The 16,055-nt window shown below is 43.8% G+C and overlaps 1 protein-coding gene across 3 annotated transcripts; it reads right to left on the bottom strand.

The window, feature by feature from the left end:
• Positions 1-2,174: 2,174 nt before the first annotated feature.
• Positions 2,175-15,379, bottom strand: LOC120057027 (mitochondrial fission factor). Of its 3 annotated transcripts, none has more exons than XM_039005385.1 (8): positions 15,341-15,379; positions 14,129-14,356; positions 13,746-13,879; positions 13,417-13,508; positions 11,083-11,259; positions 10,407-10,481; positions 10,188-10,266; positions 2,175-3,682 (listed from the first exon to the last, which is right to left on the bottom strand). In XM_039005385.1, exons 2-8 carry the CDS (start codon positions 14,337-14,339, stop codon positions 3,551-3,553), a joined length of 900 nt encoding a protein of 299 aa, XP_038861313.1. In that variant the 5' UTR covers positions 14,340-14,356; positions 15,341-15,379; the 3' UTR covers positions 2,175-3,550. The 3 variants fall into 3 exon arrangements, with proteins under 3 accessions (XP_038861313.1, XP_038861315.1, XP_038861316.1); XM_039005387.1 differs by lacking the exon at positions 15,341-15,379 and adding an exon at positions 15,091-15,334; XM_039005388.1 differs by lacking the exon at positions 10,407-10,481.
• Positions 15,380-16,055: the final 676 nt, after the last annotated feature.

Here is a 16,055-nt window from a genome sequence, read left to right as displayed (position 1 = left end):
ATAATGCTATTCTACACATTTGTCATGAGGCTAATTTCCTGCAATTCTACACTTTTTGCCATGGGGCAGAGATTTGTTTTTGCTGTTTTATAGCTTATCTCATGCTTTTGTTCACATTTTGCCATGAGGCTGAGAAGATTTTGCCGTTTTAAAGCAAATTTCCTGCTATTCTACACATTTTGCTACCATATACTATTTGGGGGCCCCCTGACCTCATGGGGCCCCAACCCCCCAAATGTATTTTTAGTTTTTTGGGGAAGTGGGGGACACATGCCCTGCGTGCCCGTTCGGTAATCCATCCCTGCCTGCCTCATTTGGATGACTATCAGTTGCACTTGCTGTTTTACCGTATGTAAATCGAAAATGTTCAATGGTTACATTTTCAAAAGGCCAATAGATTTTAATATTCAACTTATTGGGAGAGCATTAAATGTTCTCTCGTGGTATGACTGACAGTCATATGGACATTTCAAAGTCCCCATTATCAGGGACTGTACCAGCCTGTACCTGAAGCTTCAGAATATGTTATTTATACTTAAATTAATTCAACTCTTAAAGCAAAGGTATTCCACTTAATCTGTTCTGATGGCAACTTTTTGTTGTCCCACCCGAAGGCCAGTCCTTGAGTCTTGCTTCAAATTTCAACCCTAAATCATAAGGCCCTCTGTGTTCTGAGCCAGGAGCCAAAAAAGATGTGCTGTATCCATTACTGTTAAACAACAGACAATTTCACAAGTTCTCATATTACAAGTGTTTAACATTTACATGTTTAAGTCACAAAGTGAGCAATAAGTGCCTGCAGACCTGCCTTATCAGTGTGGTGATGGGAATGATTCTCATCCAACTTTGTATTAATGTTTGTGATCAATCAAGTTGTAGATGGTACTGGTAAACTCACCAACTATCTTTAAAGATGCAAGGTCTTCTAGTATTTTGGTGCATTTTCACAAAGTCCATACAATAGACGCTGCTGTACAATCGCCATTCATGTTGAATTAAATTAATTCTAATCAAGATTTTTTTTTTTACAAAAATCATCTCATGCCGTTTCTGTGTGGTTTCACTATGATGTTCTCTTGACAATGTTCCAAATAATGACTTTCCAAATGTTTCAGAAAGTGAGTTCTCTTGGTTTAGAATTAATTTAATTTTTTTAATAAATAAATATACAATGCGACTCATGTTCGTTCTGTGCATTATGCTCTATTGGAATGTATACTACACATTGATTTAAATTGGGTGGTCTAGACTAAGGTTCAAGCAGTTGAAAGACCCAACAGACAACACAAACCTCACTCAACATTATATCAAATCTAATTTATTAAATACATGTACAAGAAAAGCCTGTGCAACTTCAAAAATTGAAAAATAAAGCCCATGCAATAAATTAGTGCAACATGTACATTCATTGTGATTAACATAATTGGACTTCTGTGAAAAACATGACTGCATATATAAACTTAAGTTCCAAGCCATTGAAGTCTTGATTAAATATACACTACATGACTAAAAGTATGTGTGCACCTGCTCGTCAAACATTTCATTTAAAAATCATGGGCATTAATATGGAGTTGGTCCCCCCTTTGCTGCAATAACAGCCTCCGTTCTTCTGGGAGAGCTTTCCACTAGATGTTGGAACATTGCTGCAGGGACGTTCTTCCATTCAGGCATTAGAGAGGTCAGGCACTGATGTTGGGCGATTAGGCCTGGCTCGCAGTCGGCGTTCCAATTAATTCCAAAGGTGTTCGATGTGGTTGGTCAGGGCTCAATGCAGGCCAGTCAAGTTCTTCCACAAACCATTTCTGTATGGACCTCGCTTTGTGCACGCGGGCATTGTCATGCTGAAACAGGAAAGGGCCTTCCCCAAACTGTTGCCACAAAGTTGGAAGCATAGAATTGTCTAGAATGTCATTGTATGTTTTAGCGTTAAGATTTCCCTTCACTGGAACTAAGGGGCCTAGCCCGAACCATGAAAAACAGCCCCAGACTATTACTCCAAACTTTACAGTTGGCACTATGCAGGTAGCGTTCTCCGCCAGACCCAGATTAGTCTGTCGGTCTGCCAGATGGTGAAATGTGATTCATCACTCCATAGAACGCGTTTCCACTGCTCCAGAGTCCAATGGCGGCGAGCTTTACACCATTCCAGCTGACGCTTGGCATGGTGATCTTAGGCTTGTGTGGCTGCTTGGCCATGGAAACCCATTTAATTGTGTTGATGTTGCTTCCAGAGGCAGTTTTTAACTCAGTAGTGAGTGTTGCAACCGAGGACTGACGATTTTTCCGTCTGTCCGTCTATGGAGATTACATGGCTGTGTGCTCAATTCTATACACCTGTCAGCAACGGGTGTGGCTGAAATAGTTTGAAGGGGTGTCCACATACTTTTGTATATATAGTGTAGGTCTTACAGAAGAACCTTATTACCTATGTACTGTCTGCAACTGATTACAATTTAGGCTTCTTTAGATCTGAAGAGTTCCAAGTAAATCATGCCATAATAGTTTACTAGATACTTCAGACCTGTTACCAACTGACTTGTGGCGATCCACCCCCAGATACAGTGGCTATGGGAAGAGACTACCAACTACATTCAAATGTTAAAAGTATACACAAGTTGTGTTTTGACAGACCTATGACGTGAATCTGATTATCCAACCTAGCCACCAGAATGTAGCAGCGCTTCTGCAGTAACACCATCACCTCCTCCAGCCGTGGTAAACACTAGCTGTCCAGGTCACAGACAGCCAATCCTTTAATCATGAATCAATCCCTGATTATGTTGAAATTGGCCCGCATCCACCTTGACAATATTCTTTTTTTTTACCTTTGCACACTAACTCTCAGTCCCTACTTAAAGGGGAAGTTCACCGATTTTTACATTTAAATTACTTATTTTCACTTTCTGTGTTTGTAGTTGATACCCAAACAGTTTGTTTATTATATACCTTTCGTTAAGAGAAAATTTACATTTCATATCCCATTCCAAATTATGTTTCTGCTCTCAATATTTATTTAACTGTCCCAATAAATCCATATTTTTGTTGTAAACAGAACCATTCAAACATGGATTTATGGCACAGTGGACTTTTTTTTAAACTGAGTAAAGAGACATTCAAAATGGGATTCTTATGTAATGTGGAGTGTTTTCCAATATGCTTTAGACATATTTGGATATTGCATTATAGTCAATGACAAGTGATGACAACCAATTTTCTCTGTAAGGAAACAAATAAAACATTTCAAAGTTTGGGAATCAACTACAAGAACAGAAAGAGTGAAAATAAGGCCACATGTAAAAATGGATGAACTTTCCCTACTTAAGTGGTCCAAACAGCTTCCTTTCCTCCCCTGGCCTTGAAATAAAGGAGATGAGATGCCATTTTAAACAATAGGTGCTCAGCATCTAACACCAACATGTGTGTGTAAATAAGTGCACTGGAATACCCAGCTGAGTGGATGTATAATGCAGAGTTGAGCAAAGTAGCTGGTTGGAGTGGACCTAGGGTTGTAGTGCAGATGAGTGGGCTGTTTGAATGACGTGTGTGTCTGTTATCTGCGTATCCAGAGCCATCCGTTGAGCAGGCAGGCAGAAATGAGCAGGGAGAAGAGCACCAGCTCCGTCTGTCTGCATTCAGCATTCTGCCTTTCCAGACCCGCCAGACGACGACTCATCTTTACCACCTGGACACGAGAGAACGGTGCTGATCTGTTATAATCAAATCTTATTGGTCACATATTTACAGATTGTATTGCGGGTGTAGCAAAATGCTTGTGTTCCTAGTCCCAATAGTGCAGTAATATTTGGTATTTTATTAGGATCCCCATGAGCTGTTGCAAAAGCAGCAGCTACTCTTCCTGGAGTCCACACGAAACATAATACAGAACATCATTAGACAATAACAGCTCAAAGACAGAACTACAGATTTTTAAAAAGGCACACATAGCCTACATATCAATGCATACACACAAACTATATAGGTCAAATAGGGGAGAGGCGTTGTGCCACAAGGTGTTGCTTCATCTGTTTTTGGAAACCAGGTTTGCTGTTAATTTGAGCAATATGAGATGGAAGTTCCATACATTTACATTTACATTTACATTTTAGTCATTTAGCAGACGCTCTTATCCAGAGCGACTTACAGTAGAGTGCATACATTTTATTACATACATTTTTTTTTACATACTGAGACAAGGATATCCCTACCGGCCAAACCCTCCCTAACCCGGACGACGCTATGCCAATTGTGCGTCGCCCCACGGACCTCCCGGTTGCGGCCGGCTGCGACAGAGCCTGGGCGCGAACCCAGAGACTCTGGTGGCGCAGCTAGCACTGCGATGCAGTGCCCTAGACCACTGCGCCACCCGGGAGGTTTTTTTTCACCTTTATTTAACCAGGTAGGCAAGTTCTCATTTACAACTGCGACCTGGCCAAGATAAAGCAAAGCAGTGCGACACAAACAACAACACAGAGTTACACATGGAATAAACAAACGTACAGTCAATAACACAATAGGGGAAAAAAGTATATACAGTGTGTGCAAATGGCGTGAGGAGGGAACGCAATAAATAGGCCATAGTAGCCAAGTAATTACAATTTAGCAAATGAACACTGGAATGATAGATGTGCAAGTAGAAATACTGGTGTACATAACAGCAAAAAAGTAAATAAAAACAATATGGGGATGAGGTAGGTAGATTGGATGGACTATTTACAGATGGGCTGTGTACAGATGCAGCGATCGGTTAGCTGATGTTTAAAGTTAAGTGAGGGAAATATAAGTCTCCAACTTCAGAGATTTTTGCAATTCGTTCCAGTCATTGGCAGCAGAGAACTGGAAAGAAAAGCGGCCAAACGAGGTGTTGGCTTTGGGGATGACCAGTGAGATATACCTGCTGGAGCGCGTGCTACGGGTGGGTGTTGTTATCGTGACCAGTGAGCTGAGAAGGCGGAGCTTTACCTAGCAAAGACTTATAGATGACCTGGAGCCAGTGGGTCTGGCGACGAATATGTAGCAAGGGCCAGCCGACGAGAGCGTACAGGTCGCAGTGGTGGGTGGTATATGGGGCTTTGGTGACAAAACTGATGGCACTGTGATAGACTGCATCCAGTTTGCGGAGTAGAGTGTTGGAGGCTATATTGTAAATGACATCGCCGAAGTCGAGGATTAGTAGGATGGTCAGTTTTACGAGGGTATGTTTGGTGGCGTGAGTGAAGGAGGCTTTGTTGCGAAATAGGAAGCCGATTCTAGATGTAATTTTGGATTGGAGATGCTTAATGTGAGTCTGGAAGGAGAGTTTACAGTCAAGCCAGACACCTAGGTATTTGTAGTTGTCCACATACTCAAAGTCAGAACCGTCCAGAGTAGTGATGCTAGTCGGGCGGGTGGGTGTGGGCAGCGAACGGTTGAAGAGCATGCATTTACTAGCGTTTAAGAGCAGTTGGAGGCCACGGAAGGAGTGTTGTATGGCATTGAAGCTCGTTTGGAGGTTTGTTAACACAGTGTCCAAAGAAGGGCCAGATGTATACAGAATGGTGTCGTCTGCGTAGAGGTGGATCAGGAAAATCACCCGCAGCAAGAGCGACATCGTTGATATATACAGAGAAAAGAGTCGGCCCGAGAATTGAACACTGTGGTACCCCCATAGAGACTGCCAGAGGTCCGGAAAACAGGCCCTCCGATTTGACACACTGAACTCTGAGAATTAGTTGTTGAACCAGGCGAAGCAGTCATGCCGATAAGAATACGGTGATTGACAGAGTCGAAAGCCTTGGCCAGGTTGATGAAGACGGCTGCACAGTACTGTCTTTTATCGATGGAGGTTATGATATCGTTTTTAGGACCTTGAGCGTGGCTGAGGTGCACCCGTGACCAGCTCGGAAACCTGATTGCACAGCAGAGAAGGTACGGTGGGATTCAAAAGGGTCAGTGATCTGTTTATTAACTTGGCTTTCGAAGACTTTAGAAAGGCAGGGTAGGATGGATATAGGTCTGTAACAGTTTGGGTCTAGAGTGTCTCCCCCTTTGAAGAGGGTGATGACCGCGGCAGCTTTCCAATCTTTCATAATGGTGGCGGATCATTTTAGAAAGAGAGGGTCCAGATTAGCCCAGCTGATTTGTATGGGTCCAGGTTTTGCCGCTCTTTCAGAACATCTGCTATCTGGATTTGGGTGAAGGAGAAGCTGGGGAGGCTTGGGCAAGTAGCTGCGGGGGTTGCGGAGCTGTTGGCCGGGGTTGGGGTAGCCAGGAGGAAAGCATGGCCAGCCGTAGAGAAATGCTTACTGAAATTCTATATTATCGTGGATTTATCGGTGGTGACAGTGTTGCCTAGCTTCAGTGCAGTGGGTAGCTGGGAGGAGGTGCTCTTATTCTCCATGGACTTTACAGTGTCCCAAAACTTTTTGGAGTTAGAGCTACAGGATGCAAATTTCTGTTTGGAAAAGCTAGCCTTTGCTTTCCTAACTGACTGCGTGTACTGGTTCCTGACTTCCCTGAAAAGTTGCATATCGCGGGGACTACTCGATGCTAGTGCAGTCCGCCACAGGATGTTTTTGTGCTGGTTGAGGGCAGTCAGGTCTGGAGTGAACCAGACCTGACTGGTTCTACATTAGTTCTACATTTTTTGAAAGGGGCATGCTTATTTAAGATGGTGAGGAAATGATTTTTAAAGAACAACCAGGCATCCTCAACCGACGGGATGAGGTCAATGATTCTTATAAAATAATATCTAACAAGTCACAACAATACACAAAAATCTAAAAGTAAAATGGAATTAAGAAATATATGAATATTAGGATGAGCATTGTCGGAGTGGCATTGACTAAAATACAGTAGAATAGAATACAGTATATACACATATGAAATTACTATGTAAACATTATTAAAAGTGACAAGTGTTCCATTATTACAGTGACCTGTGATTCCATGTCTATGTATATAGGGCAGCAGCCTCTAAGGTGCAGGGTTGAGTAACCGGGTGGTAGCCGGCTAGTGATGGCTATTTAAAAGTCCGATGGCCTTGAGATTGAAAAACAGCTTCTGTCTCTCGGCCCCAGCTTTGATGCCCTGTACTGACCTCGCCTTCATGATAGCGGGGTGAACAGGCTGTGGATCGGGTGGTTGATGTCCTTGATGATCTTTTTGGCCTTCCTGTGACATCGGGTGTAGTAGGTGTCCTGGAAGGCAGGGAGTGTGCCCCAGGTGATGCGCTGGGCAGACCGCACCACCCTCTGGAGAGCCCTGAGACTGCGATTGGTGCAGTTGCCGTACCAGGCGGTGATACAGCCCGACAGAATGCTCTCAATTATGCATCTGTAAAAGTTTGTGAGGGGCCAAGCCAAATTTTTTCAGCCTCCTGAGATTGAAGAGGTGCTGTTGTGCCTTCTTCACCACACTGTCTGTGTGGGTGGACCATTTCGATCGTCAGTGATGTGTACGCCGAGGAACTTGAAGCTTTCCACCTTCACTGCGGTACCGTCAATGTGGATAGGGGCGTGCTCCCTCTGCTTTATCCTGAAGTCCATGATCAGCTCCTTCGTTTGTTGACGTTGAGGGAGAGGTTATTTTCCTGGCACCACTCCGCCAGGGCCCTCATCTCCTCCCTGTAGGCTGTCTCGTCATTGTTGGTAATCAGGCAAACTATGGTTGTGTTGTCTGCAAACTTGATGATCGAGTTGGAGGATTGTGTGTGGCCACACAGTCATGGGTGAACAGGGGGTATAGGAGGGGGCTGAGTACACACCCTTGTGGTGCCCCTGTGTTGAGGATCTGTGAAGTGGAGATGTTGTTTCCAACCTTCACCACCTGGGGGCAGACCTTCAGGAAGTCCAGGTCTCAGTTGCACAGGGAAGGGTTAAGACCCAGGGCTCCGAGCTTGATAAGCTTGGAGGGTACTATAGTGTTGAAGGCTGAGCTAGTCAATGAACAGCATTCTTACATAGGTATTCCTCTTGTCCAGGTCGGATAAGGCAGTGTACAGTTCAATGGCGATTGCATCGTCTGTAGATCTATTGGGGCGGTAAGCAAATTGAAGTGGGTCTAGGGTGTCAGGTAAGGTAGAGGTCATATGATCCTTAACTAGCCTCTCAAAGCACTTCATGATGACAGAAGTGGGTGCTATGGGGTGATAGTCAGTTCAGATACTTTTGCTTTCTTGGGTACAGGAACAATGGTGGACATCTTGAAGCAAGTGGGGACAGCAGACTGGGATAGGGAGAGATTGAATATGTCCGTAAACACTCCAGCCAGCTGGTCTGCGCATGCTCTGAGAACGCGGCTAGGGATGCCGTCTGGGCCGGCAGCCTTGCGAGTGTTAACAGGCTTAATGTCTTACTCATGTCGGCCACGGAGAATGAGAGCCCACAGTCCCTGGGAGCAGGCCGCGTCGATGGCACCGTGTTATCCTCAAAGCGGGCGAAGAAGGTGTTCAGCTTGTCTGGGAGCAAGACGTCGGTGTCTGCGACGTGGCTGGTTTTCCCTTTGTAATCCGTGATTGTCTGTAGACCCTGCCACATACGTCTCGTGTCAGCCGTTGAACTGCGACTCCACTTGGTCTCTGTACTGATGTTTTGCCTGTTTGATTGCCTTATGGAGGGAATAACTACACTGTTTGTATTCGTCCATATTCCCAGTCACCTTGCCATGGTTAAATGCGGTGGTTCGCGCTTTCAGCTTCGTGCGAAATCTGCCATCTATCCACGGTTTCTGGTTTGGGTAGGTTTTAGTCGTCAGAGTGGGAACAACATCCCCTATACACTTCCTAATGAACTCTGTCACCGTGTCCGTGTATAACTCAACGATATTATCCGAGGCTACCCATAACATATCCCAGTCCACGTGATCAAAACAATCTTGAAGCATGGATTCCGATTGGTCAGACCAGCGTTGAATAGTCCTTAGCACAGGTACTTCCTGTTTGAGTTTCTGCCTATAGGAAGGGAGGAGCAAAATGGAGTCGTGAACTGATTTGCCGAAGGGAGGGCCTTGTAGGCATCCCGGAAGAGAGAATAGCAGTGGTCAAGTGTTTTCCCAGCACAAGTACTGCAGTCAATGTATTGATTGAACTTTGGTAGCGTTTTCCTCATTTGGTTTGTTAAAATCCCCAGCTACAATAAATGCGGCCTCAGGATATGTGCTTTCCAGTTTGCATGAAGTCCAGTGTAGTTCCTTGAGGGCTGTCGTGGTATCGGTTTGAGGGGGAATATACACAGCTGTGACTATAACCGAAGAGAATTCTCTTGAGATGTAATACCGTCAGCATTTGATTGTGAGGTATTCTAGGTTTCGTAAACAAAAGGACTTGAGTGTCTGTACGTTATCACAAATCACACCATGAGTGGTTAATCATGAAACACACCACCGCCAATCTTCCGGGATAGTTCTTTATTCCTGTCTGCGCGGTGTACCGAGAACCTAGCTGGCTGTAGGGACGGAGACAGTATATCCGGAGAGAGCCATGATACCGTGAAACAAAGTATGTCACAGTCCCTGATGTCTCTCTGGAAGGAGATCCTCGCCCTGAGCTCGTCTACTTTATTGTCCAGAGACTGAACATTAGCGAGTAATATACTCGGAAGCAGTGGATGGTGTGCCCACCTCCCGAGTTGGACGAGAAGTCTACTCCGATTACCTCTTCATCGCCAGCAGCGTCTTAGAGCAGCCGCTGGGATAAGTTCAATTGCTTTGTGCAAACAAAGGATCCAAATCGGGAAAGTCGTATTCCTGATCGTAATGCTGGCAAGTTACCGCCGCTCTGATACCCAAGAGTTCTTTCCGGCTGTATGTAATAACGCAAAAAACATTCTGGGCTAATAGTGTAAGAAATAACACACACAAAAACAAAATACTGCAAAGTTGCTGAGGAGCTAGAAGCAGAGCTGCCATGTCTGTCGGTGCCATCTTACTCATTATACTGTAAGTAACCGATTATTTTTACACAGCATTTGGCGTAGTGTAAAGATGGCCTCGATTTCTGAGCCTGTTTGAGAAAAGACAACTTACATAAATACAACATACAAGTATCCATAACACAAGCAATATTAGTCCCTCGACAATGGCCAGAAGAAAATATAGAAGATATGGCTTCTGGCTCCATCTACTGGTAAAACACTGGCTACACAACCTGGCGGCATGGACAGAACCAAAGAGTACGGCAACACTAACAGTAAAGGGGTAATTAGCCTGATTACCTGTCTCCTGAGTACGATGAACTCCACAGCTGCGGCACTTCCCTCATCATCTGGGCTCATCCAGGAGTCCTGCATGACACTGCCAACCACACACACAGGTATACATGTAAATGGCGCATGCACACACCACACTTAAATACTTTATGCTTCTGAAATTAGGGTTTCTTCAAACCCCGGTACACACCCAATAACAGTAAATGGCTTGCCAGAACTTATCACCTTTTCCTGGCTGGTTCAACGTACACAGGAGGTGCCTCGACCACAGCAGTCGTCGGGTGTTCAGGATAACTGAACCTTTAAACCAGGGAGAGACCACAGTCTGCAAAGGGGCCTTCAAAACAAGGCAGAGGAACAACAGGGAGGGATCCAGAAAGAGGAAAAAGCAACCAGAAGACAACAAAAGCCAGCATAAAGCAGTAGTAGGATGAAGTTGCCCCATGGATGCTGATCTAAGGTCAGTTTTCCATTGTCTGTAAAGGCTGAGGTTAGTATTATGGGAGGGTGAGCTGATCCAAGATCTGTGCCTACTGGAAACTACTACCCGAAGCAAGAGATAAGCAGGGAGAAGTGACAAGCAGAGTTTAGAGTGCTTCGGGACAGTTCATCAAGGTAAAGGATTAGTCAGTAATTGATTAACACTATGATTCAACAAAGGTTGTGAGTAATGGAAGTTATCATGAAGAAAATAATGTATCCTTATCTCGAAGCAAAGGCTTTGAGACATAATCCATATCTTGAAGAAAAAGCCTTGCAAAGAAAATTTGAATTAGTAGTGTAAGGAGAGACATGCAAGCCAAAGCAAGGAAGGAATGGAAGGAGGTTAGGTGCCATTTGTTAAGATGTAGGCAGGGGTCATTCAGGACGGAGAAGGTAGGAGTTGCCTCTAGCCCCTAACCTGTATTTCTGTGTGACAGTCTGCAGGAGGCGCTGTGAGGCCTGCTGGCCCAGTTCCTTGGCGGCCTGTAGCATGGTCGTTGGGGACAGGTGGCTGGGTGGGATGGCAGGGAGCCCCAGGGGCATGGGGTTTGCAGCAGCAGCGGAGCGCTTAGGGGGGCATCCTGCACCGCCACGACTATAACAGCCACGAGGGAGGGGTGGGGGTGGGTAGGGTCACCACAAAAGACAGAGGTTAGACAAAGAGGGGCACAACTGTTACCAAGCATAGTGACAAGGCCACATACACCACATAACTTCAATTGACTCACATGACTGACCGTCTGCCTGGCTTCACGCTGCCTCAAATATAACCTACATACAGTTGAAGTCGGAAGTTTACATACACCTTAGCCAAATACATTTATACTCCGTTTTTTAAAAGAAATTCCTTGTCTTAGGTCAGTTAGGATCACCACTTTATTTTAAGAATGTGAAAATGTCAGAATAACAGTAGAGATGATTTCTTTCAGCTTTTATTTCTTTCATCACATTCCCAGTGGGTCAGAAGTTTACATGCACTCAATTAGTATTTGGTAGCATTGCCTTTAAATTGTTTAACCTGGGTCAAATGTTTTGGGTAGCCTTCCACAAGCTTCCCACAATAAGTTGGGCGAATTTTGGCCAATTGCTCCTGACAGAGCTGGTGTAACTGAGTCAGGTTTGTAGGCCTCCTTGCTCACACACACTTTTTCAGTTCTGCCCACAACTTTTCTATGGGATTTAGGTCAGGGCTTTGTGATGGCCACTCCAATACCTTGACTTTGTTGTCCTTAAGCCATTTTGCAACAGCTTTGGAAGTATGCTTGGGGTCATTGTCCATTTGGAAGACCCATTTGTGAACAAGCTTTAACTTCCTGACTGATATCTTGAGATGTTGCTTCAATATATCCACATAATTGTCCTTCCTCATGATGCCATATATTTTGTGAAGTCCACTAGTCCCTCCTGCAGCAAAGCACCCCCACAACATGCTGCCACCCCAAGCCTCCCCCTTTTTCCTCTAAACATAATGATGGTCATAATAAATGGCCAAACATTTATATTTTTGTTTCATCAGACCAGAGGACATTTCTCCAAAAAATACAATCTTTGTCCCCATGTGCAGTTGCAAACCGTAGTCTGGCTTTTTTTTAATAGCGGTTTTGGAGCAGTGGCTTCTTCCTTGCTGAGCAGCTTTTCAGGTTATGTCGATATAGGACTCGTTTTACTGTGGATATAGTTATCTCTAGGAGACAGAACGCGTCTCCTTCCTGAGCGGTATGACGCAGCGTGGTCCCATGGTGTTTATTCTTGTGTAGTATTATTTGTACAGATGAACGTGGTACCTTCTGGCGTTTGGAAATTGCTCCCAAGGATGAACCAGACTTGTGGACGTCTACAATTTTTCTTCTGAGGTCTTGGCTGATTTCTTTTGATTTTCCTATGATGTCAAGCAAAGAGGGACTGAGTTTGAAGGTAGGCCTTGAAATACATCCACAGCTACACCTCCAATTGACTCAAATGATGTCAATTAGCCTATCAGAAGCTTCTAAATCCATGACAATTTTCTGGAATTTTCCAAGCTGTTTAAAGGCACAGTCAACTTAGTGCATGTAAACTTCTGACCCACTAGAATTGTGATAGTGAATTATAAGTGAAATAATCTATAAACAATTGTTGGAAAAATGACTTGTGTCATGCACAAAGTAGATGTCCTAAGCCACTTGCCAAAACTATAGTTTGTTAACAAGAAATGTGTGGAGTGGTTGAAGAACAAGTTTTAATGACTCCAACCTAAGTGTATGTAAACTTCTGACTTCAACTGTATAAGGAGAGGCTAGAGATGAGAGGAACCAATGTTTGTCTCCCTCCGCTGGAAACACAACTCAAAAGGAGGAGGACATAGCAGTATGGGCCTCAGGCAGTGCAAAGTTAATAGAATTTAGAGTGTCCCAAGCCGACAATGCAACTTTTCCTTTGTGCCTTTCTGAAAGGTTCCAGGTTTGAAAGGGCAGGCAAGCGTTGTGCTGAAAGACTGAACAAGGGTAAAAAATAAAGCTACTATGCTTACATACAGCCAAGTTGTTTCGTACACAAGGTGATAAAAACCAACAAACGTTGTGTTTTAAAGTGAAGGGTTCTGAAAACATTAGGCACCATGTGTTTTGGGAGCTTTTTTTCTCCGCTTATCAGGAAGCGTTGGACATGTAATCCCCCTCGCTGGTCCAAGGAAAGAGCTGGATTGTTATAGTGACAATCACAGGCTTCCCAGAAAGAGTTAATTAGTGTTTAATCCAATGTGTCTTGTACTTACAAGGTGGGGGTGTGCAGTGCCTGTTTGGAGGTGGGGGTGTCAGGGTCACTCCTGCCAAAAGCCTGGTCACTGTAGGACCTCCGCAGGGGACTCTGTCATAGGAGAGAGAAAGAGTAACATGAGTTAGATGGTGAGGGTAGGACCAGATGGAAGTGGCTGGTAATGTTTCAACCCAGGTGGTGTCTGCATATTGAATCATTTAAACAGCTCTGAAGAATGATACTCTGAGCAATGGCTTAACACTGCATGCATCAGTCACACTACACTCATCCAATTATTGTCAGACAACTTGTTCCCAAACAAAAAGTCCAGTCTGCAGTCTCAGATACCTGCACTGGTTCCCTCATGTAGGGGTCTCTGTCCCAGGCACCTTGCTGCTGTGCCTCCCATGCAAGCCCCAGGGGGAGGGCTGAGTTGTGCTTGGATGATGTGAACAGTGGACGGGGGCTCATATCCGGGGCATCTATTAGTAAGTCAGAGGTATCAGAACACAGATATGAAAGGAACTCACACAAAGATCCCATGACTGCTCAGACTCAAATCTTGATAAAATCTAAAGAGCTTTATATCCAGCATTGTAAAGTGGCTAAAGGAGTTGTTCTTCTGACCTGTCTCCATTCTATCCCAACTCCACTTCTAACTTAAGACACATAAAATACCTCCCGTTTTGTATTTATTAATAGGCCTACCTACAGACCAGACATGCACCCACCTGTGAGAGACAGCCTGTCTGGGATGTGCATGCTATAGGAAGCGGGACGCTCAGCACGCCCCTGCCTCGCCTCTTCCCATCCCTGTCCCATGCCTGGCCCCACTCTCAGCCGGTCTGGGACACGCATCTTCTGGTTGATGGCCTCAGAGAAGACGGGGTCACGGCCGCCACGCACCTGGGAAACGTCACCCCGAAATCCCGAAGAGGCCATGGTAGCACGAACAGCTGCTGTGGTAAGTAAAAAATGTGTCACAACTTTTGAAATCACAGTACATCTCTGAAAAGACTATAGTACCACTGTAATACTATTGTTGGATGGAGTTAGCTAGCTGATTAGGCAACAGGATTAGTCAAATTTGAGTATGTTGGTTTTCCTGCAGTGTGGATTATCTGTAACTATCACTTAATCTAGGGGCATGTAAAGTCAAAGCAGATGGCAGGCAGCTCAATTAATTTCAATTAGATGTGAGAACTATGTAGCTAGGTACTAAACACCACTAGGTATTGAATTTGAGTTCTTGTTCATACATCAAAGTATTTATGTCTGGATAACTATGGCTGAAGACAATTGTTGTCGGTAGTCAAAATAGATGTGAGAAAAACTAATAAGCTAAATCGCTAGCTAAATCAACAAGTTGGTTCATGTAAACCAGTGTTGACATATTTGTGGCCAGTCAGCTAGCAAGCATAGACATCTAGCCTGAAAGAGCTGTCAACTAACGTTAGCATTGAAAATAAGAATTTGTTCTTTAACTGACTTGCCTAGTTAAATAAAGGTAAAATTAAATTTAAAAAACCTAACGTTAGCTACTTGTTGCACTCAAACACCAAGGGGCTAACGCGCTAGCTACTAATCTGTTTTCCATCATCATGCTTTGATCATTATCCTGTTCTCGTCACACTTTCTACATCAAAATAACCCAAATAAATTCCAAATATAGCGAGATAGAAAGATGACTGACCTGAGGAGTAACTTGCAGGTCAGCGCTCTCAGCCAAATAACGTTAGCTAACTAGTAGCTTTAGTCGCTAGCTTAACAGTTAGCATGCGAGCTAAATCTGATAGCCAAATGAGGTCAAGTTGGTCAACTAAGTCAGCAGCAATGTTGACATTATCTTTGACAACGTGGCTACACAGTTTATCAACACAAACTATGTATCTAGCTACCTAAACTTTATAAAGTTGACATTAGCAAGCTAGCAGGCTTCTTACCTTCACTGCGAAGCGCTGCAAAAATTTTGACAACAGACCGCCCCCTTTCGCTGTGTTGATGCACGCAACCGTCTGTGATTGGTGGGTTAGGGAAATTGACATGTCTTCATATATCCATTCGACAGGCTCACACATTATGGATATTAAAATACTCTTTATTGATATAAAGTTTACTTTCTGTAACGGTGGTCTTCAAAGGTAAACTAGGCCTGTCAACTATTTCAAATGGGCATTTTATTCAACAGCAAATACGAGACAGATGACCATTTGCTTCAGTGAACTTTCAGGTGTAATAACTTTACATTTTCAGAATAAAAATGCTTTTTGCCAATGTAAAATGTAAAAATGTATTCAACAGCAAATCATCTGGGCAAATAATGTTATTTATATTGCATGAAAAGACAAATCAATATCAGTATTCAATGGTAAAAAATGAAAATAAAAAACACAACAATAACAACAACAGGAAACCCATTTTGAAAAAACAATAACACAGTTCTTTATAGTCTTACAGCAGGAAATGTTGTAATAAGGTGTAGAAAGGTATTTCTTTAAGAAATGTGTGTGTGCTTGCTTCAGCTGTAGTATGTAGTTTAGTATGTGGAATAACAGTAGTACCTTTAGCAAGCACGTTAATTATTACCATATTATTACTTATTCATTTCCTGCTATGAGGGTCAGGTCCCACCAACCTTTCTTGCCAAGGCGTTACAGT

This window comes from Salvelinus namaycush, chromosome 12 (assembly GCF_016432855.1).
Source record: "Salvelinus namaycush isolate Seneca chromosome 12, SaNama_1.0, whole genome shotgun sequence".
Classification (NCBI taxonomy): Eukaryota; Metazoa; Chordata; class Actinopteri; order Salmoniformes; family Salmonidae; genus Salvelinus; species Salvelinus namaycush.
Note: the sequence above shows the minus strand (reverse complement) of the source record. Positions and strands in the feature narration are given on the sequence as shown.